The following is a 27,267-nucleotide window of genomic DNA, read 5'->3' on the forward strand; positions in this document are numbered from 1 at the left end:
AATCTGTAGGACACAGAAGATAAACTTAGAAGATAAACTTTTAAGATGGAAGTTTATACCAACACAAGCCTACCTCAAGAAACAAGAAAAATCTAAAAACAATCTAACCTTACACCTAAATGAACTAGAAAAAGAAGAACAAACAAAACTGAAAGTTAGTAGAAGGAAGGGAAAAAAATCAGGACAGAAATGAATGAAATACAAACAACCAACCAAAAAAATCCATGAAACTGGTCATTTGAAAGGATATGCAAGATTGACAAACCTTTTGACTCCTCAAGAAAATCAGACTCATCCAGAAAAAAAAGAGGGCCCAAGTTAATAAAATCAGAAATGAAACAAGAGTTAATACCTATTCTTCTCAACCTATTCCAAAAAATCAAAGAGAAGGAATGCTTCCAAATTCGTTCTACAAGGCCAGCACTACCCTGATAACAAAACTAGACAGACACTATGAAAAAAAAGAAATTACAGGCCAATATCCTTGGTGAACAAAGAAGCAAAATCCTCAACAAAATATTAGCAAATCTAATTCAACAATGCATCGAAAGGATCATATACCATGATCAAGTAAGATTTATTATAGGGATGCAGGGATGGTTCAATATCTATAAATCAATCAACATGATACACCAGATTCACAAAGTAAAAGATAAAAATATCATCACCTCAAAAGATCCAGGAAAAAACATTTGACAAAGTTCAACATTTATTTACAAACTCAATAAAGTATAGAGAGGGCATACCTCAACATAATAAAGGCCATATAGAAAAGAACCCACAGCTAACATCATACTCAGTAGTGAGAAGTAGAAAGCTTTTCTTCCAAGATCAGGATCAAGATATAGACGCTTACTCTCACCACTTTTGCTCAACATAGTACTGGGAGTCTTAGCCACACCAATCAAACAAGAAAAAGAAATGAAAGGCATCTAAATTAGTAAGAAAAAAATAAAATTGTCACTATTTGTAGATGACACGTCACATATAGAAACACCTCACACACACACACAAAAAAACTAGGCACTAACAATGAACTACCAAAAAAGAGAAATAAATAAAACAATCACATTTACAATTCATAAAAAGAAAAAATATCTAGGAATAAGTTTAACCAAGGAGGTGAAAATTTTCAAGTGTACTCTGAAAGCCATAGGACATTGATGAAAGAAATTGAAGATGACACAAATGAGTGGAAAGAAATACTGTGCTCATGGATTAGAAAAATTAATGTTGTTAAAATATCCTTACTACACAGAGCACTCTATAGATTCAGTGCAGCCCTTATCAAAATACAATAGCATTTCTCACAGAACTAGAACAAGAGACTTCGAATAAGCCAAAGCAATCCTGAGAAAGAAGAACGAAGCAGGAGGTATCATGCTTCCAGATTTCAAAGCATACTTTAAAGCTATCACAATCAAAACAGTATGACACAAAAGACACATAAATCAATGGAATAGAATAGAGACCCCAGAAATGAAACCATTAAACAAAGAATATATAGTAGAGAAAAGGCAGTCTCTTTAATAAATGATATTGGGAAAACTCGACAGCTACATGCAAAAGAATGAAACTGGATCACTATCTTACACAATATACAAAAATAAACTCAAAATTGTTTAAAGATCTCAATGTAAGACCTGAAACCATAAAACTCTTAAAGAAAACGTAAGCAGTAAATATATAAAGAAATCATACCAGGAAACACCCCAAAAAATGAATAATTCAATTTGAAAATAAGTTGAGGGCCTGAATTGACATTTTTTCAAAGAAGATATGCAGATGGCCAACAGACAGCTGAAAGGATGCTTGCCATCACTAATCATCATGAAAATGCACATCAAAACTACAATGAGATACCATCTCACACCCATCAAAATGGCCTGTACCAAAAAGACAAGATATAACAAGTGTTGGCAAAGATATGGAGAAAAGAGAACCCCCCATGCCCTGTTGGTGAGAATGTAAATTGGTGCAGCCACTATGGAAAACAGTATGGATATTCCTCAAAAATTTAAAAAAAAAAATGCCATATGATCTAGTAATTCCTCTTCTGCCTGTTTAGTCAAAGAGAACAAAAATACCAATTTGAAAAGACATATGCACCCTTATGTATATCACAGTATTGTTTACAAAAGGTATGGAAGCAACCTAAGTGTCTATTATTAAGTGAATGAGTAAAGAAGCTGTGGTATACATATACAAAGTGGAATATTATTAAGCCATAAAAAAGATCTTGCCAACATAGTTGGAGGTAAAGGGTATTGTGCTAAGTGAAATAAGTCAGAGACAGACAAATACCATATGATTTCACCTGTATGTGGAATTTATAAAACAAAACAAATTAATAAAACAAGCTCATAGATGCAGAGAACAAACTGGTGGTTGCCAGAGGGAGGGGGTTGGGGGATGGGTGAGATAGGTAAAAGGGTTTAAGAGGTAAAAACTTTCAGTTATAAAATAAAAAGTCACAGACATGTAAAGTACAGCATAGGGAATATAATCAATAATATTTCGATAACTTTGTATGGTATCGATGGTAACTAGCCTAATCATGGTGATCATTTCATAATGTATATAAAGGCCAAGTCACTATGTTGCACACCTAAAATTAGTTTAATATTGTATGTCAACTATACTTCAATTATAAAAAAAAGATATAACACCTTTAAAAACTAATCCCAACATTAAAAGACTTATATAAATTGATAAGGAAAACATCAAAACCCTTCTTGACAAATAAATAAAGGTTAAAACTATTCAACTCATATAAGAAACATACATGGATTATAAAAAGAGTAAAATATGCCCTCAGTCATAACCAAATGAATGCAAATTAAACTGCAATATCATTTTTACCTATTGGCACTATTTAAAAATTCAGGGGGCGCCTGGGTGGCGCAGTCGGTTGAGCGTCCGACTTCAGCCAGGTCACGATCTCGCGGTCCGTGAGTTCGAGCCCCGCGTCAGGCTCTGGGCTGATGTCTCAGAGCCTGGAGCCTGTATCTGATTCTGTGTCTCCCTCTCTCTCTGCCCCTCCCCCGTTCATGCTCTGTCTCTCTCTGTCCCAAAAATAAATAAACGTTAAAAAAAAAAATTCAGTACTTGCTGGAGTGCGATGAAACAAGATTTTTTTAAATAGATGTTGATGACTTAAAAATTGACCCAAAACCTTCTGGAAAACAGTTAAGACCCTTAAAAAACATGCATACCTTTTACAATGTAATTTCCCTTCTAGAAATCTATTCTAACTAGGAATACAAAAAATCTAATCAGAAATAGGTAAAATCTAAAAAAAATATATTGCAAAGGCAAAATATTGGAAATAATCTAAGTAATGATAGAATAACAAATAAAATGTAGGCAAACAAATGTTTGTTATATAGGCAATAAAAAATGTTTTTCAAGACTACTGACATGGGAAACTGCTCATGATATAATATTAAAAGATACAGGGGTGACTGGGTGGCTCAGTTGATTGATTCTTGATTTTGGCTCAGATCGTGATCCCAGGCTCGTGGTTTTGAGCCCCATGCTAAGCATGGAGGCTGCCTAAGATTCTCTAACCCTCTCCTTCTCCTTCCCTCCCCCTCTCTCTCTTTCTCTCTCTAAAATAATTTTTTAAGGGGCGCCTGGGTGGCGCAGTCGGTTAAGCGTCCGACTTCAGCCAGGTCACGATCTTGCGGTCCGTGAGTTCGAGCCCCGCGTCAGGCTCTGGGCTGATGGCTCGGAGCCTGGAGCCTGTTTCCGATTCTGTGTCTCTTCTCTCTCTGCCCCTCCCCCGTTCATACTCTGTCTCTCTCTGTCCCAAAAATAAATAAACGTTGAAAAAAAAAAAATTTTAAAATAATTTTTTAAAAAGACACAGTACCTATATAAGATATGTAATTCCAGATATGTAAACTTGTGTGCATGTGTGTGTATATACATACGTATACTCATATACCCACCGAGACAGAACAAAAGGTAGAAGTGAATGTTTCAAAATCATAGTAGTGGATCTTTTGTTCTAGTGATGCCATCTTTTTATAGTGGTACCAAAGTTTCTGAAATCTCCACAGTTAGTCTCTATTATTTTTATAACAAGGAAAGGGGTAAAAAAAATTTTTTAATATTGACTTCATCAAATTGGTAGTATAGAATTGACAAAATCAAGTCGTGCTTTAGCCTATTTTATTTATTCGCCCCATAAGACGGTTACATCTCAGTTTTGTCCCAGACTGTCATGTAAAACCTCAGAATTATGGTTCTTAAGAATCATGCCAGATACAAATCCTTCTGTATATTTCCCATGTAGTTGTAGTTCTCATATAAGTTAATATCCTTAAGCCTACTTTACCAGTAGGAAACTACAAGGAGGATGCAAATAAATTTCCTTATTCTAAACTACCCAAAAAGGCAGATAATTTCTGGCTTTTTCCATTGAAAAGCTGGGTAAGAAAGTTAAGCGTTCTGGAGCAGGTCACGTGAACATTACACCCACCTTTAATGATTCACAAGATGTATATTAAGAGCATACGTTAAGTAATCTAATAAGTACTTGAAGTCTCTAAAGGCTATAGGGTAGTCTTTACAGAAACAGTGTGCTTTTTACATTGTAACATTTCTCTTTCTTGGGATCACACTTTATAATGAGGGTGAGTGGGTAGCAGGTCTAGCGGCAGCCTCATAGGCTTTTTCCTTATGAAATTTCTGTTCAGGGGACATGATGTAACTCACATACCCATATAACAAGCCATGTTCACCTATATTTTTTTAAATGTTACCCTATCCCTCTATGCTTCAACATTCTACCTCACTCTGGAAATTTTGACATGTCCAGGGTATATAGCATTCGTAATAGAAATTGGCCTGAACCAGAGGAGAATCATAAATCACAGCAGTATGACTTCATCAGTCTACAAATGAGAAAACTGGCATAAAGTAAGTGATTTTCCCAAGATCACAAAAGTTGGAACTAGAGTGTAAGCTTTCTAGGACCTCTTCCATCACTCCTTTACAGTGATGCTTCCCAAAATGTGCAGTGCACTGTTCTGGGAGCTATTAACAGTTGTGCTGCAAAGAGCAGAGTTCAGGGGTGAAATAAGCCTAAGGATGACCTCATTTCCATTCCCACACTTGGAGAATAGTAATGCATACTAATATATTAAAGAATCCCTGCAATAAGACAGATACTGAACCAGAAGGGAAGTGGGAAAGAAAAGCATAAACCAGAAGTAGCCTAGGCAAACCAGGATATATTTTCTCCCCAGCTCAAATGTAGGCTAGAAGCAGAGATGGTGAGGGAAAGTTACTGACAGATAATCTGTACTAATTGGGTATTTCTGGTATTGGTTTTATTTTGGAGAAGCGGAGCTGCTCATTACATGCCTCAGCTTCTGCCCCGGTTAGATGAGTGTGTGCAAATTTTAAGAACATAAAACATTATGTTAAACTGGGCTTTACCCACAAAGCCCCATGGAATCCAATACCCTACTTACAGACTAGTACCACCAGAGAGCTTCTAAGTTTGCTTTCAAGTTAGAGGAGCAGTATTGCATAAGGAGCAGACTCTGAATTTAGGACTGCTTAGATCCAAATCCTGGCTCTGTCTTTAACCTTGGGCAAGTGCCTCAGTTTCCACCTCTGTAAAAGAGATGATAATAACTGCACCCATCCCATAATGTTGATATGCAGATTCAATGAGTTAATGTTTGTAGAGCATTTACAGCAGTGTCTTGCACAAAATAAGGACTATGTAAGAGTTACTTTATTTTCAGCTTCTATTCCAGGAACTGAGGATTTATATAACAGTGCTTCCCAATGTACCAAACATTCTCATCCAATAAACGTAATAATTCTATTAAGACCCAGAATGCCACTGCCAGTACCCATGGTTCTACTTACCTAACTCTAGCTACAAAAGTTGACCAGAAAAAGATTAAATTGAAATTACTCATAGTTTGAAAACTACCCCCAAACATATAAATGTACTAACATTTAAATTAGAAGAAAGATGGAGCTCTAACATTCAAGACTAACGTTAGGTCATCTTGCCCAAGCTGACTTAACTAGTTTTTTCCTTAAGTTAAAAGAAAATGAGATTTTTTAAATGCCTTATTGATGGACAGACAACAGGCAGGTAGCTATTCTGCCTGCAGAGTTGTCCTCTGATATCTGCATAATCTTCACTGCGTTTTTATAATTTAAAGGTAGGAAAGGTCCTGTGGCATCCTGATTTTTTACCTTAAAGGTCCCTTTCTCTGTCACTGTGGCCAGGCTTCAGTCTGAGAGTTCACACAAAAGGTCAAGTTCTGGTGGCTCTGAATGCTTTGCGCCTGACGTGGGCTGGTGGTTACTGAGGAACCCTGTGTGCAGAAGGGAGAGGAGGGGAGGGGAGGGGAGGGGGGGAGGGGGGAAGGGGAGGGAAGGGAAGGGAAGGGAAGGGAAGAGAAGGGAAGGGAAGGGAAGGGAGAGGAGGGAGGGGAGGAGAAGGGAAGGGGAAGAAGAGGAGGGGAGGGGGGAGGCGAGGGAAGGCTTACTAACCTGGACCAGTAAAAATTTTTAAAAATAACCTTTAAAATTTAGTTCTGCTGACATGGAAATGGTAACAGAAACTTGGTAACATTTAAGATCTCCACAAAGAGAAAGTGAAACATTTTTTTCTTATACATTTTTGAGAGGACCTTATTGGTCTTAGTAATTTTCTTTCAGGGTAAAGTACTTTTTCTCTACTTTTTCTTTCAGAGTTTCAGAACCCATTAAGCGACTCCGGTTCTGAGTTTTGCAAACCATGTCATTCCAAATTTTCTAACTCTAAAATTTTCTGTGTGAACTGGCAACATATTTTGTAAGCAGAGCTTGGATCTGTTGCTAGGGACATCTTCAGCTATGAAAACAATACATTACTGGAATGTAGAGGAGGCTTGTAGCAGTTGCCACCAGAGATGGCAAAATGAAAGGGGAAAAGGGACCCCCCTCCCACATTCCTCCTTCCAGTGCAGAATGACAAGAAAACTTCTGATAGAGCCCACTCACAGGGACTTACATCTAGAAACATTTGTTTCTAAACATTTGTGGAATCTTTTGGAGAGAAGGAAAAGAACCTGAGAGAAGAAAAGGGTAAATCGTGGCCAGCTTCTTGCAGTATATGAAAGTGAGAAGGCAAAAGGGGAAAGACGGTAGCTAGGAAAAACAGAACGAAACTGGAGAGGCATATGCCAGGTAAAACATAAAGCCAGTACAGACCTGTGGGAGACTTTGAGTGGGCCAGTGTCCCTGCACCTGGACCTGGGACTGGATGGCCAGAAAAGACCAGGACACTAAAGGCTGAACCTGCCGGAGCTTCTCTGAGCAGCCCCTCCCAAAGCCACCAAGGGCCCTGGATTGGGCGCCACAGACTTGGGTTTCCTGCTCCTTCTGCAGCCTACCACTGAATTCTTCAATTCTGTTCTCCTTTGCCCCACATTTTCCTTTCTCAGTTAAAATTGCAACTACTTGCTAGATTAGAGCCCTAAAATAGTCTTGTTTTTACTTTCAGAGGATGAATTTTGGAGGACGGGGTAAGATTTTGATAGAAAAGGAGAGATAACAAGGACAAAGGGAGGGCTGGCATTCTGGACAGTTGGAGTAAATGAGAGATACACTTACAGACAGTATAATTATTTTCTGGTGTGGCCTCCTTGATGATAAGTACTTATTTTTCAGGCATGAGTAATTTTTTTGAAAAGTATACAAAGCAATAAAGGATGGAGCATGACGACTGTTGGTATAAGTGGAGTCAGAATTGAGAGCCCCTTCTTTCATTGGATGTGCTTTTCACTGTTCGTCCTTCCCTTCCCCTCCCCTCCTCTTCTCTCCCCCTCACCTCCCCTGGCTTCTGTTTTGCCAGTATGGCCTTTAGGGCCTTCACTGAGTTCTCTCTTCACAGGGTCATGTTCTTTGGATGTGGGAATTGTGTTCTTTCTCAGTGATGCTGGTGGGAGTCCCTTAATGAGCTGGGAACAAGGTTCTTGAAGAATAGTTCCCAGTCCTCCTTCTCCTGGCCAAATAAAACATTCTGGCTCTTAGGGATGAGTAATTTTAGCAAAACATTTTAGACTGTTGAAGTACAGCTGTGTCCCCAGTATTAGTTGTCAGCATGTATAGTTAGATTTCCCAGAGAACAGCTGACCCCTCTAGAAATATAGAGCACCCCCTCAAACAAGTGAAATTAAACTAAATTAAACAAGATGGATTTTTAAAAACTGAATCACAACATAGTGATAAAAGGAACAATTCAACCAATAAGAAGCTGTAACGATTCTAAATTTGCACGCACCTAATGTACTTATGAGATGTGTAAATAAAAATTGGTAGAATAGCTAGAAAACATGGACTAATTCAAAATAAGAGTGGGAGATGTTAATGCATATGTCAGTCATTGATAAATAAGACATAAAAATTTCTACACATAGAGGCACCTGGGTGGCTCAGTCGGTTAAGAATCCGACTTCGGCTCAGGTCCTGATCTCATGGTTTGTGAGTTCAAGCCCGACATTAGGATCTCTGCTGAGCCCGCTTCTTCAGATCCTCTGTCCCCGCCTCTCTCTGCCCCTCCCCCACATACAGTCTGTCTGTCTCTCTCTCTCAAAGTAAATAAGTAAACTTAAGAAAAATATATTTAAAAAATTTATACACATATAACGGATTTAAAAAACATAATTAACTTGAAAAAAAAACATAATTAACAAGTTTATCTATGGTCATATGTAGAACTCTGCACCTAACAATTAGAAATTATACATTTTATTCAAAAACACTGACACATTTTTTAATTGTTTACGGACTAGGCCAGGGCCTGGCAAACTGTGGCCTATGAACCCAATTCAGCCAGGATGTGTTTCTGTAAATACAGTTTATCAGAACACAGCCATGCCCATTCATTTATACAGTGTCTATGGCTGCTTTTGCCCAACAGCAATTTGAGTAGTTACTCACAGAGAGCTTATGGCTCTCCATACACTCCACCTATTTGCTATATGGCCCTTTACCTAAAAAGTTCGGTGGTCCCTGTGCTAGAAAATAAAGTAAGTCTTAACAAATACCAAATAATTAATATGCAAACCACTTTTCTAACCACAATACTGAAAAAAGATAATGAAAAAATCTGTTTTGGAAATTTAAAAATACACTTCCAGATAACTCATCAATGAAAAATCGTTGTGGAACTTTAAAACTATTTAGAATTAAGTGATTATGAAAATGCTATAACATTAAAACCTATGGTATTCAACTTCAGTTATATTTAGAGAATATATATAGCCTAATGCTTACATCAGAAAAAGAAAAACTTAGTGGGCTAGCTATCCAGGTACAAAAGTGAGAAAATTAGTAAAGTAAATCCAAAGAAAGTAAAGAACATTAGTGTGGTAAAAATCAGAAATATAATAGAAAACATCTATAAATACAGAACCTGGTTGTTACTGTTTTTTAAAGACCTCTCCAAAGTTGAACAAGAAAAAATAAGGTACAAATAAAAAAAAAAAGGGAGAAACAAAAAAGGAAACATAGCTACATACAGTGATCAAGTCCAATAAATTTGATCAGTTGGATAAAATCTCCAATTACCTAGAAAAATGTCACTTACCAAAGCTGAATTAAATAGAAAAAGGGCACCTGGGTGGCTCAGCTGGTTGAGCATCTGACTTTTGATTTCAGTTCAGATCATGATCCCAGAGTCATGGGATTGAGCCCCACATTAGGCTCTGTGCTGAGCGAGGAGCCTACTTGAGATTCTTCTCTCTCCCTCTCCCCCTCTGCCCCGCTTACACTCTCTCTGTGTCTCAAAAATAAGTAACTAACTAACTTGAGGCGCCTGGGTGGCTCAGTCAGTTGAGCGTCCAACTTCGGCTCAGATCATGATCTCATGGTTGGTGAGTTCAAGTCCCACCTCAGGCTTGCTGCTGTCAGTGCAGAGCCCCCTTGAGATCTTCTGTCCCTGTCTCTCTGCTCCTTCCCCTTCTCTCTCTCAAAAACAAATAAACATTTAAAAAAACACAACAAACTCTTAGTAATCAAGGAGTAGAAGGAAACATCATTAAACTGTAAGCAGCATCTTTTCAGGCAAAATTACTGTGGCTGTTAAAATCATGGACTCTTGGATTTAAATCCCAGCTCTGTCACAATATTAGTTGTGTGACATCACATAAGTGTTACATATTGTTTAATGAAAGTTAGGGTCTATTATTTTTTAAAGTTGGGTTGCTTGAGGATTAATTTACATTTAGTATAATTACCCTTTTTGTGTGCAGTTCAATGAATTTTGACAGATGGATACAGTTGTGTAACCACCAACACAGTTAAGATACATTTCTGTCATCCCTGAGAAGTCTTCCGTATCTGTCCCCAGTAACTACTCATTTGGTTTTTGTCCCTATAATTTGCCTTTTCCAGAATGTTAAATAAATGGAATCACACATTATGTATCCTCTTGAATCTTGTGTGTCTTTAACTTAGCATCATGCCTTTGAAATTTATCCATTACTGTTGTGTGTTTTAGTAGTTTGTTTTGTTGAGAAACTGAGAACTAGTGGAGTTCAGCAGGTTATTAGCCAGTGCACATCAAGGTTTTTATGAGACCTGGGCTGCTTTTTTTTTTTTTAATATTTATTTTTGAGAGAGAGAGGGAGAGAGAGCACGAGCTGGGGTGGGGCAGAGAGAGAGGGGAAGAGAGGATCCAAAGCAGGCTCTATACTGATAGCAGAGAGCCTGATGCCAGGTTCGAACTCATGAACTGTGAGATCATGACCTGAGCCAAAGTCAGACACTTAACTGACTGAGCCACCAAGGCACCCCGTGAGACCTGAGCTTTTCAATATAAGGGGCCCTCTCTTAGAAAAAGAATATAAAATTACTGATATAAAATTAGGTATGAAAGTAGTTGTTTTAAATAAGAAATAACAACAGTACTGCTGTAAACACAACAATTCTGAAAGTTTTTATTTTACTCATCCCCATCAAATAAGAACAAAATATATATGGTTTCTTGAAAACTATATAAAATGTACCATCTACTGTGTTCCTACAGGAAAGGCCTTTCACTTTGAATAGACAAAAATGGGAACCTAATTCTCTTAGAGTTTTATATTTTTGATTATTGGAAGGATTTTCCACTGACTAGTTTTTGGTTTCATACATCCCATACCTGGTTTCTCCTCTACTTTCCCTATAGTTCTAGGGAAGGGTGCTACAGGTGTGTTTGTGCCATGGTCTACAATCTCTGAGGGAAACAGAAAATATGTACAACTTTTTAATTTTGCATACCCTTTTTGCCTTGGGTTGGAAAGGGACAGTATACTTGACTCCTGTATTGGAAGAATTCAACCAGTTCCATCTAGTGGTATCTTTTTTTCTTCCTTCCTTCCTTCCTTCCTTCCTTCCTTCCTTCCTTCCTTCCTCTTTCTTTCTTTCTTTCTTTCTTTCTTTCTTTCTTTCTTTCTTTCTCTTTCTTCCTTTCTCTCTTTCTTCCTTTCTTTCTTTCTTTCTTTCTTTCTTTCTTCCTTTCTTTCTTTCTCTTTCTTCCTTTCTTTCTTTTTCTTTCTTTCTTTCTTTCTTTCTTTCTTTCTTTCTTTCTTTCTTTCCAGTATACTCTCAGGGAGTAGGAAATGCAGCTGCCCCATCTTGTTGACTCCACTCAAGAGGCCCAGTCAGACACTGGGACTAATTAGCAGAGACCTGGCCTAACCTCCTCAAAGGCCAGCAGTTCTAGAGGAAGCTGGGAGCTGGAACCAGGCTGGCTAGGTTGGGTCCCATACTTTTCTTTTAATACTCTCTTAATGGAAATCACAGAGCTAGCATCTTTATTTCAGAAAAGCAGTTTTCTCTTTTGGAACCAAAAAACATTGCAGACTAAAGAAACAACTAATTTATTCAACCTACAGTGACATGAGATGATCTCATTTTATATGTTAAAAGGTTTCAGATGAAATAATTTTTTGGCTCAGAAAGTAACTCAGATTTAGAGCGTTTGGTTAACAAGGTATTTTAAATATTTCTCATGGGTTTTTGTTGCATAAGAGTCACATACCTTTAAAAATGTGTTATTTTCAACTAGACTTCTTAAAATACAGACTGTACTCTTCAGTTATCCGATTCTGGGCAATGGAGGAATACAGAATTCAGATTTTTAATTTTTTTAAGTTTATTTATATTGAGAGAGAGAGAACAAGCAGGCAAGGAGCAGAGAGAAGGAGAGAGAGAATTCCAAGCAGGCTTCTTGCCATCAGTGCAGAGCCCAAAGTGGGGCTCGAATTCATGAACAGTGAGATGATGACCTTAGCCGAAATCAAGAGTCGGATGCTTAACTGACTATGCCACCCAGGCGCCCCCAGAAAAATTTTTTAAAGCATTATATGAGTTTTAAAAGTTTTGGTGTTTGATTCTGACATTTATTTACTTATTTGCATTTTATCCACTTTATCTTGAAATGGCTTTTAAAGTTAATAAAGGAAGATTTGTGTAAGTGGCCTGATGTTTTACATGTAGAATGTATATTACTTTTATAATAGAAATACAAATGAAGCAATAGGTATGGGGGAGTGCTTTTTCCTTTTTTTAAGTTTATTTATTTTGGGAGAGAGAGCTTGCATACACACAGGTTGGGGGAGGAGGAGAGAGAGAGAGGAAGAGAGAGAATCCCAAGCAGGCTCCAAGCTGTCAGCACGAACCATGAGATCATGACATGAACTGAAATCAAGAGTGGGATGTTCAACTGACTGTGCCACCCAGGTGCCACATTACTTTTAATCAACACTGAGCTAAATACTTGGGACACTAATGGATACCCTCACAGTATTTATGGGTCAGCAGAGAGAAAGCCTAACATTTATGCAATAGCAGCACACTATATACAAGGATAAAATTATATGCTGATTTATAAGGTAAGTTTGGAAGTACAGAGACAACAGAAAGAAGGAGGGCTGTGTGGTCAGCCAAGGCTTCCCTGAAAGATCCCAGATGAAGATGGGCTGGAGGATGTTAAGAGAAAGGAGGATCTGTGAAGGGAAGCCAGTATGAGAAATTTCACAGCACTAAAGGTGGCTTTGATGGGGAAAGAAAATCCCCAGATTTAGCAAATAAAAATACATGGCTCCTCTTTAAATTCAACTTTCAGGTAAATGATGAATAATTTTTAATACCATATAGATATTCCCATATAATATTTGGGACATACTTATACTAAAAAATTATTCAATAATTTTTATATTTTTGTATTTATTGTGGCAACCTTACCCTGGAGGCTTTTATTTCTGAAGACTCATCATGGCCTCCCTGGGTTGAATTTATTTCTGAATTCTGCTGCCTTTCTGGCTCTCCTAATCAGGACAGCAGTGACAGGGGTAGCCCAGCAGCAGGATGGGACTCTGGTACCACACACCTGTTGCCTTTGCAGCATAATAATTTTGGGCTTCCTGAAGAAGAAGGTATATTTCCTTTAAACACTTTTTAAATTAAACTTTTTAATTGTGAAATCATCATAGATCCACATGTAATTGTAGGAAACAGTATACAGAGAGATCACATATACCCTTTACCCAGATTCCCCCAATAGTAACAAATTGCAAAGCTATATGTATATGTAAATGGTAACAACAAAGATTTTGAGACTGATTCAGTTGAGATACAGAACATTTCCATCCCCACAAGAATCCTTCTTTTGTTGCTCTCTTGTAACCATACCTAATCCCCCCAACCCTACTCCTTCCTTAACTCCTTGAGACCACTATTCTGTTTTCCATTTCTAGAATTTTGTCATTTCGAGAATGATGTATACATGGAATCACACAGTGTGTAACCTTTGGGGCTTGGCTTTTTTCAATAAGCATAATTCTCTGGAAATTTATCTTAGGTTTTATGTATTAATAGTTTATTTCTTTTTATTGATTAGTATTCTATAGTATGCATATATCACAGTTTGTCTAACCAGTCACCTATTGAAGGACATCTGGGTTTTTTCTAGTTTGGGGCTATAATAAATAATAAATAAAGTTGCTGTAACATTTCTGGACAATTTGTTGTTTAAACTTAAGTTTTTGTTTCTCTGGGATAAGTGCCCAGGAGTGCAATTGCTGTGTTGTATAGTAGTTGCATGTCTCATGTTTTTGGTTGTTGTTGATAGAGCTCAAGTGGGGGAAGCACAGAGAGAGAGACAGGGGGAGAAGAATCCCAAGCAGGGGGATTCATGGGCTCCATTTCACATGGGAGATGGGGCTCCATTTCACAACTGGGAGATTGTAACCTGAACCAAAATCAAGAGTCGGATACTTAACCAACAGAGAAACCCAGGCCCCTGTATGTTTAAGGAACTGCCAAACTTTTTTCCATTTGAGGAATGAAGTGGCTGTACTATTTTCCAGTCCCACTTGCAGTGAATGAAAATCCAGTTTCTCCGCATCCTCATCAGCATTTGGTGTTGATGTTAGCCATTGGTAGATTTGTACTGATATTTTGTGGCTTTAATTAGCATTTCTGTAGTGGTTAATGATATGTAACATATCTTCCTGTACTTATTTACTTTTCAGTGAAATGTCTATTCATGTCTTTTGCCATTTCCTAATTCTGTTGCCTAGTTTTTTAGTGTCCAATTTTGAGAATTCTTTATTTTGTCTAGATACTGGTCTGTCCTTTGTTAGACATGTGGTTTGCAAATATTTCTCCCACTTGGTACCCTGTTTTTCTACCCCCTTAACATGATCTTTGCCAAGCAGACGTTTTCGATTTTGGTAAAGTCTAACTTATTTATTGTCCCTTTTATTGATTGTACTTTCAGTGTCAAAACTAAGAACTTTGCCTAACCCTAGATCCTAAAGATTTCTCCTTTTTTTCTAAAGGTTTTATAGTTTTACATTTTACTTTTAAATTTGTGATCCATTTTTGAGGTAAATTTTGTATAAGGTGTAAAACTTAGGTAAGTCTTCATTTTTTTGCCTATGGTTTTTTTCCCCAATTTGTTGAAAAGGTTACTTTTCCTCTCTTGAATTGCTGCTGTTAAAAATCAATTGGGTAGGGGTGCCTGTGTGGCTCAGTCTGTTGAACATCCAACTCTTGATTTCAGAGAGAGAGGGAGAGAGAATTCCAAGCAGGTTCTGCTGACAGTGCAGAGCCTGATGGTGGGTTCCATCCCATGAACCATGAGATCATGGCCTGAGGCAAAATCAAGAGTCAGATTCTTAACTGACTGAGCCACCCAGGCACCTCTATTTAGGTCTTCTTTGATTTCTTCCATTGGTGTTTTGTAGTCTTAAGCATGCATGTCCCGTACATGTTCTGTTAAATTTACACCTAAGTATTTTAAGTTTTTTTCAGCAATTGTAAATGGCATTGTATTTTTAATTTTTGTGTTCATGTTTGTTGCTTAATATATAGAAATAAAATTTTTACATATTTATCTTTTATTCTACAGCTTAGCTAAACTCACTTATTACTTCTAGCACGGTTTGGGAGTTGGGGGGTAGACTTTTTTTAGATTTCTTGGGATTTTCTATGTAAACAATCATGTCATTTGCAAATGGGGGGCAGTTTGATGTCTTCCTTTCTGACGTATATGCCTTTCCTTTCCTTTCTTGCCTTATTGCACTGATGAAAAGTTCTAGCACTATGTTGAATAATTCCGGTCAGAACAGACATCTATGCCTTGTTCCCAATCAGGGAGAAAGCATTCTGCCTTTCATTATTAAGATAATGTTTACTATAAGTCTTTTATACATGGTGTTTATCAATTCCTTTTAAATTTGTTGATGTCTTATGGCCTAGAATATGCTGTATCTTAGGCTATGTTCCACAACACTTGAAAAGACTATGTTCTGTTGAGTGGAGTATTGAGTACAAATGTTGATCAGATCCTATTGGTTAATTGTTGTCACTTCATTCTTCTATATTCTTGCTGATTTTATGTTTAGTAATTCACTCAGTTTTTGAAAGAGAACTCTTGAAGTTTGCCACTGAACTGTACTTTTGTCTATTTCTTCTTTCATTTCTATCAGTTTTTCCTTCCTGCGTTTCCTTCCTGCATGTGGTGCATACACATTAAGGATTGCTATATCTCCTTGATACAGCCACACTTTTATCATTACAGAATGGTAATTTTTCTCTTTCTGTGGTAATTTTCTTTACGCTGAAGCCACTCATCTGATATTAATATAGCCACTCTGCTTTCTTTTGATCAGTATTTCTATGTTACATTTTCCCCATCATTTTGCTTTCAACTTGTATATCTTACTACATTTGAGGAAAGTTTCTTGTAAATGGCATATTTTTTAATCTATTCTGTCGATCTCTATCTTTAAATTTGCATTTTTAAGCCATTTACATTTATGTAATTATTGATATGTAAGGATTAAACCTTCCATTTTATTGTTTTTTTTTATCTGTTTGCTGTTTTTAGTTTCTCTATTTTCTCTTTCCTTTTTGTTCCTTGAACATTTTCAAAATTCTATTTTTATTTATTTATGTGTTTTTGAGTGTATCCCTTTGTACAGCTTTTTTAGTGGTTGTTAAAACCACTAGGGTGAGTGTGACCTTGTTACCACTTTGCCATATGGAAAGTGCTGACACTTTACCAGGCCTCCTCTAATACCATCCTAGTGGGGAGGGAGAGGTGCACTTCATTACTGCCCAGAGGAAGTGGAATTCAAGGCTCACCATATGGTCTCTATTGATACTGCAATGGTGGTGGTAGTGATGGGAGGAGGGAACAGGGGTTTGTTACTACCCTTAAGGGATGAAAATCCCTTTGGGGTTTCATTCCCTGCTTGACCATCTCTGATAACACCCTGGTGGAAAGTGGAGGAGGTGTTGGGGTACCTCATTACAGCTTGGCAAGAGTGGAAGTCTAGGCTCCCCACTCAGCCTTTGCTGATGTGGGCGGAGCCAGTTTGGTTTTTTTGTTTGGTTGGTTGGGTTTTTTTGGTGGTGTTTGGAGTCAAATAGTTATTGTCTAAACATTTTCCATCTTACTGTGTTGTCTTTTTCCTGGTCATTTTGTTAAATAGAACAGATGTTTGGTAGGGCTTTTTTTGTCTGCTCCCATTGGCATTTCCAAGTTGCTGGCTTATTTAGCTCCAAGCCTGAGATAATGAGGCAAAAAGAAAACCCAGAAAACTAACTACTGTGATGTCATTTATACCCCAAAGTCCCAAAGTGCCTTCTTCTCTCTACTTTTAGGCTTTCTATGTTTGTTTTATATATAATGTCCAGGAGTTTTAGCTGTACTTAGCAAGAGGAAGAGGGAAAAATACTACTACTCCTACTATTACTATCTTTCCAGAAGCAGAAGTTCTATAAATGAAGTAGAAGTTCTATAAATGCTATTAATGCCAACGTAATCACTCATTTAGAAGCCCTATTAATCTTCTACCTGCTAATACTCTATGGGTAGAATCCTTTTTTTCATGCTATACAGCTAATTAGAAATATGTGTCTTCACTTCTCTGTAAAAACAGAACCAATAGGAGATCTATATCTGTATCTTTTTCTATCTATATCTGTCCATATGTAAAATAAGAAATTGACCTGTGCAGTCATTGAGGCCAGCAAGTCCCAACCTCTGTACTGTGAAGTGGCCAGCTGGAACCCAGGTTCCAATCCTGGTCAGAAGGCCTGAGAACTAAGAGAGCTGATGATGTAGTTCTAGTCTGAAAGCTGACAGGCTCTAGATGCAGAAGGAACTGATACTTCAGTTCAAGTCCAAAGGCAGAAAAAATTCTTACTCAGCAGAAGGTCAGCCTTTTTGTTCTACTCAGGCCTTCATCTAATGAGGCCCACCCACATTAGGGAAGGCAATCTGCTTTATTCAGTCTACCATTCAAAGATTGATCTCATCCCAAAAACCCTCATAGAAACACCCAGAGTAACGTTTGACCAAATATCTGGGTACCCCATGGCCCAATCAAGTTGTCATATGAAACTAACCACCATAGTATGCAAACATTTAAAAGCTTAGGACTACCAGATTGGTTAATTTGAACTTATAACCAAGGTTGCTCACAAATTCATATTTTGGCTTGACTTTGAGATACATAGAGAAATTCAAAGAAAGTGAGTAAAACCTTTCAAAGATTCAAAATATGTGTTTAAAGAGAGCAACTGCTAAAATCTGGAATGCAGTATGGCATTATGGGAAATGAGAAATTTATAGTTGCTGTGTTTCTTCAGTAGAGCTTTATAAACAGGGAAACTGTTAAAACTTACATTTTTCATGACTCTTAGAGTAAGAATTAATTTTTTCCATTGTCAAAAGATTTAAAATATTCAAAATAAGTATTTCTCATGGTCTATAATCCTTTTGTCACAGTCTCTTAACATTCCCCCGGGGCCAGTGCCGAGCTATCTAGAGCTGCTGGTTTTCAGGGCAGGCAATATCGCTTGCAGAGAAGACTTTGGACTCAAATAGATCTGGGTGTGTGACCTGGGGCAAATTGCTTTACCCCTCTAAACAGCAACTTTCTTATCTGAATATGACAAGTTTAATATCTGTAAGATCAGTATAAGTGCTCCATAAGTAAATATTTTCAAATCTTAGGCATCTGGATAATCTGCACTTTTGCAGTTTTATAGAAAAGACTGATATCTTGGTGTTTAAATCTCTACATTTTGGATCATTTCCTTGAATTCAGCTTCTTAGAATTATTGAGTCAAGGATAGAAACTTCTAGAAAGGGAGTACCAAGATTGCACTAGCAATGGGAAAGAGAGAGAGAGAGAGAGAGAGATGCTTTTCTAATTGTTAAACTTTATATTTCCTAGAGGCATCAGATGGTGAAGGAAGAGGAGACACAGAAATGATGCAGCAGGAGACAGCTCCAGTTCCTGCCCTGTCAAAGAAAACCAAACAGGTGACCGTACTGTGGGAGAGTCACAACTGTTGGATTCTAGAATCATCTTCTATCCCTCTACAGCATTCCCTGTTCTTTAACATCAGTTAGTGGGGTTTGAGGAAGCCTAGATCTTCTTTGCCTTTGTAAACACCCATGTTTTCATTAATTATAAACCAGCAAGGTCTATTTTCCCCCTAAATTTTTTTTATAATATAAATATATTTTACAATAATGGTATCTTAGATTCTTGTACCACATGTTTACCAAAAATCCAGTATTACTTTTTTTGGTACAGTTCCTAGGAAAAGACAAATAGCATAAAGACATGCAAGATTACCCTGCACACCAGTGCATGATTACAGTACCATGCCATGCTGCCAGCAGGTCCCAGGGTCTCATGTCTACCTAGCATTATGGTCCATTGTATGAATATTTATCAAGGGATTTCTGCCTTCAATATTACCAAAAGTGGCCTTTTGATATATTTTGCTCCCTGAATTTATGACCTTTTATTTCCTTTTTAATCTTTCTATTGGCCACTCACATCCATTTGCAGCTTTTTCACATTGTGTGTCTCTCAAACCGGATTGGTAACCATGTGTGATTTTTTCTTAAATTTTTTAATGTTTATTTATTTTTGAGAGAGAGAGACAGAGTGCAAGCAGGAGAGGGGCTGAGAGAGAGAGGAAGACAGAATCTGAAGCAGGCTCCAGGCTCTGAGCTGTCAGCACAGAGCCCAACATGGGGCTCAATCCCACAAACCATGAGATCATGACCTGAGCTGAAGTCAACACATAACCTACTGAGCCACCCAGGTGCCCCAACTATGTGGGATTTTTTAAAGGATTATCTACTATCAAACTAAAATTATCATCTTCTTCACAGTAATGATTTGTGGTCTTATTGTAAGTGGCCCTAAACTCATTCCATGAGAGGATGACTCTACCCAGTTTGTAACCAGGCTCAGATAATTGTGGGAAGCAGTTTAGCATACTGGTGACCTACCTCCAAGCTGTGAGATATTGAGCAAGTTAAACTCTCTGTGCCTCAGTCTCCTTATTTGTAAAATGATGATAATAAATATATTTTCCTCACAGAGTTGCAGTGGAGATTAAATAACTAATACTTGTTAAGTACTTCAAACAGTGGTTGGCAAAGAGTAAACACCAAAGTGATCATTATTATAGTGAATAACACTTCATCTTTTTTATTTTGTTATTTTTTTCTTTGAGGGATGGAAGAATATGGAAAGATATGCATATTTAATATGTAATCATCTTGGTTTTCTCTCCAGCCATTAAATATTTTGCTCCAAGGTCCTATATCAGGTTTTGTTTTTTTTTTCTTTTTGCTGTTATTTTATCTTACTTTTTTAAAAATTTTTTTCTTATGTTTATTTATTTTTGAAGGAGAGAGAGACAGAACACGAGGGGGGAGGGGGGAAAGAGAGGGAGACACAGAATTCAAAGCAGGCTCTAGGCTCTGAGCTGTCAGTGCAGAGCCCGACATGGGGCTCGAACCTATAAACCACGAGATCATGACCTGAGCCGAAGTCAGAGGCTTAACCAACTGAGCCACCCAGGAGCCCCATTTTATCTTACTTTTTTAATTCAACTATAATTAACATAGAGTGTTATATTAGTTTCATGTGTACAATATAATGATTCAAAAATTCAATGCATTATTCACTGTTCACCATGATAAGTGTACTCGTAATCCCCTTCACCTATTTTACCCATTCCTCCACCCACCTCTCCTTTGGCAATCACCAGTTTGTTCTCTGTAGTTAAGAGTCTGTTTTCTGGTTTGTCTCTTTTTTCCCCTTTGTTCCTTTGTTTTGTTTCTTACATTCTACATATGAGTGAAATCATACGGTATTTTTCTTTGACTGACTTATTTCACTTAGCATTATACCCTATAGGTTCATTCATGTTGTTACAGATGGTAAGATTTAATTCTTTTTTATGGCTGAGTAATATTCGTGTGTGTGTGTGTGTGTGTGTGTGTGTGTATCACACCTTCTTTTTCCATTCATCTATGGGTGGACACTTGGGTTGCTTCCATATGTTGGCTATTGTACATAATGCAGCAGTGAACATAGTGGTTCATGTATCTTTTTGAATTAGTGTTTTTGTTTTCTTTGGATAAATACCCAGTAGTGGAATTACTAAATCTTATGGTAATTCTGCTTTTAATTTTTGGAGGAACATCCATACTATTTTTCACAGTGGGTGCACCAGCTTACATTCTTACCAACAGTGCAGGAAGAGGGTTCCTTTTTCTTTACATCTTCATCAACACTTGTTACTTCTTGTGTGTTTTAGTTTAGCCATTCTGACAGGTGTGAGGTGATATCTCATTATGGTATTGATTTACATTTTCTTGATGATTAGTGACGTTGAGCATCTTTTCATGTGTCTGTTGACCATCTGTATGTCTACTTTGGAAAAATGTCCTCTGCTCATTTTTACTTGGATTATTTGGGGGTTTTGGTGTTGGATTGTGTCGGTTCTTTACATAGTTTGAATATTAACTCTTTTTTTGGTGTATCATTTGCAAATATCTATCATTCAGTAGGTTGTCTTTTTGTTTTGTTGATGATTTCCTTCTCTGTGCAAAAGCTTTTTTGTTTTGGTGTAGTCCCAATAGTTTGATTTTGCTTTTGTTTCCCTAGCCAAAGAAGACATATCTAGAAACATGTTTCTATAGCTGATGTCAAAGAGATTCTGCCTTTTTTTTCTTTCCCTCTAGGAATTTTGTGCTTTCAAGTCTTACATTTAAGTCTTTAATCCACTTTGAGTTTATTTTTGTGGAGTATAAATAAGTGGTCCATTGGAGTAAAGAAGTGGTCCAATATTATTCTTTTTCATGTGTATCGCTAATTACATAGCTGTCCAGTTTTCCCAACACCATTTGTTAAGGAGACTGTCATTTTCACCTTGTATATTCTTGCCTCCTTTGTTGTAGATTAATTGGATAAAAGCATAGGTTTTTTCTGGGCTCTCTATTCTGTTCCATTGATCTATGTGTCTGTTTTTGTGCAGTACCATACTCTTTTGATTACCATAACTGCGTAGTGTATCTTGAGATCTGGGATTGCAATACTCCCCATTTTTTTCTTCTTTTTCAAGATTGCTATGGGTATTCAGGGTCTTTTGTGGTACCACACAAATTTTAGGATTATTTGTTCTAGTTTTGTGGAAAATGTTGTTGATATTTTCATAGGGATTGCATTAAATCTGTGGATTGCTTGGGGAAATTAATGGAAATTTTAACAATATTAGTTCTCCCATTCCATGAATATGGAATATCTTACCACTTGTTTGCGTCATCTTCAATTTCTTTGATCAGTGTTTCATAGTTTTCAGAGGACAAGTCTTTCACCTTCCTGGTTAAGTTTATTCCTGGGTGTTTTATTATTTTTGGTGCAATTATAAATGGGATTGTTTTCTTAATTTCTCTTTCTGCTTCTTTATTATTAGTGTATAGAAATGCAAAAAAAAAATATTATTTATATTAATTTTGTATCCTGTGACTTTTGGTGGAGTCTTCAAGATTTTCTGTATATAGTATCATGATATCTGCAAATAGTGAAAGTTTCCTTACCAATTTCAATGCCTTTTATTTATTTTTCCTTGTCCAATTGCTGTGGCTAGGACTTCCAGTACTATGTTGAATAGAATTGGTGAGAGTGAACATCCTTGTCTTGTTCCTGGTCTTAGAGGAAAAGTTCCCAGTTTTTCATGATTGAGTATAATGTTAGATGTGGGCTTTTCATATTTGGGCTTTATTATGTAGAGAGGTATGTTCCCTCTAAACCCACTTTGTTGAGAGTTTTTATCATGAATGGATGTTGTATTTTGTCAAACACTTTTTATGCATCCACTGAAATGATCATATGCTTTTTATCTTTCTCTTGTTGATGTAATATATCACATTGATTGACTTGATAATATTCAACCACCCTTGCATTCCAGGAATAAATCCCACTTGATTGTGGTGATTTTTTTTGATGTACTGTTGGATTTGGTTTGCTAATATTTTGTTGAGGATTCTTGTATTGATGTTCATCAGAGATATTGGCCTACGTGTAGTATCTTTATCTGGTTTTGGTATGTGGGTAATGCTGGACTCATAGAATGAATTTGGAAGCATTCCTTCCTCTTCTAGTTTTTGGAATCATTTGAGAAGAAAAGGTATTAACTCTTCTTTAAATGTTTGATAGAATTCACCTGTGAAGTTGTCTGGTCCTAGACTTTTGTTTGTTGGGAATTTTTCTATTACCGATTTAATTTCATTGCTGCTCAGTCTGTTCAAATTTTCCATTTCTTCCTGATTTACTTTTGGGAAATTATATGTTTCTAGGAATTTATCCATTTCTTCTACATTGTCCCAGTTGTTGGCATAGAATTTTTGGTAATATTCTCTTATGATCCTTTGTATTTCTCTGGTGTCTGTTGTTATTTCACCTCTTATTTATGACTTGATTTGTGTCTTCTCATTTTTGATGAGTCTGAGTAATGGTTTATCAGTTTTGTTGATCTTTTCAAATAACTAGCCTCGGGTTCATTGATCCATTCTGCTGTTTTTTTAGTCTTTATTTCATTTATTTCTGACCTAGTCTTTATAATGTATTTTCTTCTATTGGCTTATGGCTTTGTTTGTTCTTTTTCTAACTTCTTTAGGTCTAAGGTTAGGTTGTTTATTTGAGATTTTTCTTGCTTCTTGACGTAGGCTTGTATTGCTATAAACTTCCCTCCTCAGTGCTTTGCTCCATCCCAAAGATTTTGGATGGTTGTGTTTTCACTTTCATTTGTCTCCCTGTATTTTTTTTTTTACTTCCTCTTTGATTTCTTGGTTGACTCATTCATTGTTTAGTAGCATGTTATATAACCTTCATGTATTTGTGGTTTTTTTCCACATTTTTTCTTGCGATTAATTTCTAGTTTCATACCATTTTAATCAGAAAAGATGCATAATATGATTTTAATCTTTCTTTGGCATTTTCTGCATTCATTGCGCTGATGTGGCTGCTATCTGGGTGTAGCCATGGGACAAAGTGAGCTTAGGATCCTCCTACTCTGCCATCTTCCCAGACTCTCCCCTCAGGTTTAGTTTTAACTATTCCTTCAGAGGTCTACGGGCTAACATCCTTAGCCTTTTCATTTATTTCACCAAGGTGAAGTTTAATTTTACCTTGGCTTATCCCATTGACCACACCATATTCATGCTTCTTTGACCTTTGCCTCTGTAGTGCCTACCTACAGAACTTGTTTCCAAATATCTTTCTTTAGACTCCATTGACTTTCTTTTTCCTTTCTTTCTTGATTTTCTTCTTGCTTGTTTCTCACTTTTTCAGGACTCAGTGCAGAAAGACTAAATTTTCCCAAGCCTCTACCTTTACTTCTTTTTATTGTCTTTTTATCCACTTTACTAAATTTCCACCTTTTATTTTAGCTTCTTCTTCCTTGACTCTTCTTTTCCCACAACTATTAAGTTAGGTAAATGGCAGAGAATCATAGGAAGAACAATGAAAAATGGGAGAGGAGGAAGTGAAATACATTCTCCATTTCTGTGAGCATTCATCTATCTTTTGTCAACCTAGGTTTTAACAATAATAAAGGTCACTTATTGAGCACTCACTATAGGCACTGTGCAAGATACCATGACTCAGATGATACTGTAAAGTAAGGGGTACCCTGTGCCCTATGAGATAGGGGGTACCCCATTTTACAAATTACCTGGGACTCACAGAGATGGGTCCTGGGAGTCATGCCCCACTTGTCTGGCTGTGAGCCAGTTGCTGAGGATGCTGCTACTACCATCTCCCTTTTCACCTGTCCTTTCTCTTTCAATTTAGGAAAATCAGATTTACCATGTCCTCATATGCTTTCTTGGCCACATGCCATTGCTATTTTCTGCCAAGAAAAAAGAATTATGAAAGTTTAAGATTGTACTGCCCATTTTAACCACCTTTCTCTTGCTCTAATTTCTTTCACTACCAAATTACTTTAAAGAATCCAAGTCTTAGACTGACAGAATGCCCTATCCCCTTTCTCTATGTCTATCCTCATTTCTCTGGCCAGAGAACTCACAGGGAAATCTTCTTGTGCCCTCTACCTCATATGAGTGCTCTTCATCTAGCTCCTGGTTCCCCCACCAAGCTGTATACCTCCAGGACAGAGTTTAACTGTGCATCTCCACAGCACCTAGCACAGAACCTCACCCAAAATTGACACTCATTATTTGTGAAATGAAAGAAAAGATGCCTATACCAAGATCCTAGTTTTCTCACCACTCTTCCAATCTCAGCTCATTGTGTCTTTACTTGTGAGCCATCTGCTGTCTGCAGAAGTAGGTGACCCAATGTCCCTCTTCCAGCCCCTTCCTTGAAAGACTCTCCCACTTTGACATTCAGAGCTGGGATCCCTCCTCTGCCACCCCTGACTGCCCAAACAGTCCCTCTGGCTCCTCTCTGGGTTCCCCATTCTCTCTGTCCAGCTACTCTTCTCCCTCTGGAAATCATCACACTATCACAAGGATGACCTTCTTATGGATAGGCTGTCCTTTCTTGAATCCTTCTATAGTTGCTTCTGTACATAGGGCTTAAGTCTCCAATCAGTTCATAAGCACCTTGGGGGCCAAGGTTTCTTTTGTGTTCACTGTAGTACCTATCACAGTGCTAGGCACTGGACTCATTTGGCAGCTGTAACAGAGTATTTGTTTTTTAATAGTAATTATTACATTCCTCCCCTGGGTCAAAACAAAAGAAAAAATAAATTATTTTGTGCTATGTTTAAGTTTTGAATTTTTTTTCAAATTTGCTTAGTTGCTTTACTGTTCTTTAGGCTTTTTTTATACTTATATAGGAACTTCCTGGCATTATGCTGCCAGCTGTAATATACATTTAGGCTTAAATATCACCAGGTAAGAGTGTCTGTTGAGTTAGATCATGTTCCCTCCTTTGCCATCCCTGGGCCTCACATTCCTCTTACTGAGTCCATGCCTCCCATCTGTCCAGTATTTCCAGCAGTAGATTTATAACTTTATAAAAGTTTTTTACCCATGCAACTACATCATCTCTAGCAACCATTTCACATCTAAATAATCATCCTTGGCCTCCTTAATAATGTTAGTATAAAGATTTGCCAACACTTCTTTTTTTCCAGATATTGCTTCCAAAAAAATGATGAATTTCCTTACTTCTAGAGATTGCATCATCCTCTTCCCTCCTCAACATCAGTCACTTCAGAGCCAACCCTAGTGACTTTGTAATTATGGTTCCCAGAATATAATTCCTTATGAGGGGTTTTGTGACTTTTCATAGATGCCTCCATGATGTCAGCCGCCATGGTTCCATAACCCATCCTCTCTCCCTCAAAGACCACATTTTTTTTAACAGTAGCCTAATCTGTTTATCTCCTCAGATCATAAAGGACTCCTCAGTAAGAGTACTTATCCCTTTCCCTCTCTATTCATCTTTCTCACTGTTGTATTTTCTTAATATTTACTTATTTGAGCATTGATAATTTCATATCTCTCCCACTCTTCATCTTCAAGATTATTCTTGACTATTTTAAAAGAGGACTATGTCCTATCCACCCAATGATTTACCTTCTTCCTTGCAACTGTCTCAATTCTTTTCCTCTTTGTATTAATCTACTATTGCCTAACAAATTACCACAGAAGTTAATAGCTTAAAACAGAAAAATAAATTATATCAGAGTTTCTGATATCCCACAGGCATGGCTTAGCTCAGTCTCTCTGGCTATCCATCTCTTATGAGGTGCCAGTCAAATTGCGGGCTGGAGTTGAAGGGCTTGACCTCCTTATTGGTAAGCCTCAATTCCTGACCATGTGAGCCTCTGCACAGGGCTACCGCAGAACATTGCCACTGGCTTCCCTCAGGCTAAGTGACCCAAGCAGAAGCAAGCAAGAGCACTCAACACAGAAACCAGTCTTTTTTTGTGTTATATTTGATCTCAGAGCTGACCTCTAATCCTTTCTACCTTATTCTGTTAGAATCAAGTCAGTAATTCAAAAAGTGGGAATGAAGACTTGGAGATAGTGATTACCAGTAGCTCTCCTGGAATCTACCCTCTGGCCTCAGTGATTTATATCCCTCCCATATGCAGAATGTATTCACTCCTCACAAAGAAAGCAAAAGTCCTCTCCCTTTACAGCTTAAGCTCAGTGCCTAGAATTTCATTGTCTAAATCAGGTGCAGGGGCATTTAAGGGTCCTTGGGTTTAGTTCCCTAAATAAGGCTTCTTAAGAATATTTCTTCTCAACCTATTAAACTAAGGAAATACAGGCATAGAATAACCTTTATAGGCATTTCTATTCAAGTAATTGATACAAGGGGTCATTGGTCCAGAGCACTTGAAAATGTTGGGAGTTTCTTTATTAAGTTTTAAGGCCCAGGTTCCTTA

The 27,267-nt window shown here is 37.4% G+C and overlaps 1 protein-coding gene across 5 annotated transcripts in view; it reads left to right on the plus strand.

Annotated features, from left to right (window-relative positions):
* CMSS1 (cms1 ribosomal small subunit homolog) overlaps window positions 1-27,267 on the plus strand; it is a 384,890-nt gene that overhangs the window by 332,990 nt on the left and 24,633 nt on the right. For all 5 annotated transcript variants that reach the window (XM_043593954.1, XM_043593955.1, XM_043593956.1 and 2 more), the window contains exon 2: window positions 18,765-18,853. In XM_043593954.1, the coding sequence (XP_043449889.1) occupies window positions 18,765-18,853 (89 nt within the window). The remainder of the gene's footprint in view (window positions 1-18,764; window positions 18,854-27,267) is intronic.

This window comes from Prionailurus bengalensis, chromosome C2, assembly GCF_016509475.1.
Source record: "Prionailurus bengalensis isolate Pbe53 chromosome C2, Fcat_Pben_1.1_paternal_pri, whole genome shotgun sequence".
Classification (NCBI taxonomy): Eukaryota; Metazoa; Chordata; class Mammalia; order Carnivora; family Felidae; genus Prionailurus; species Prionailurus bengalensis.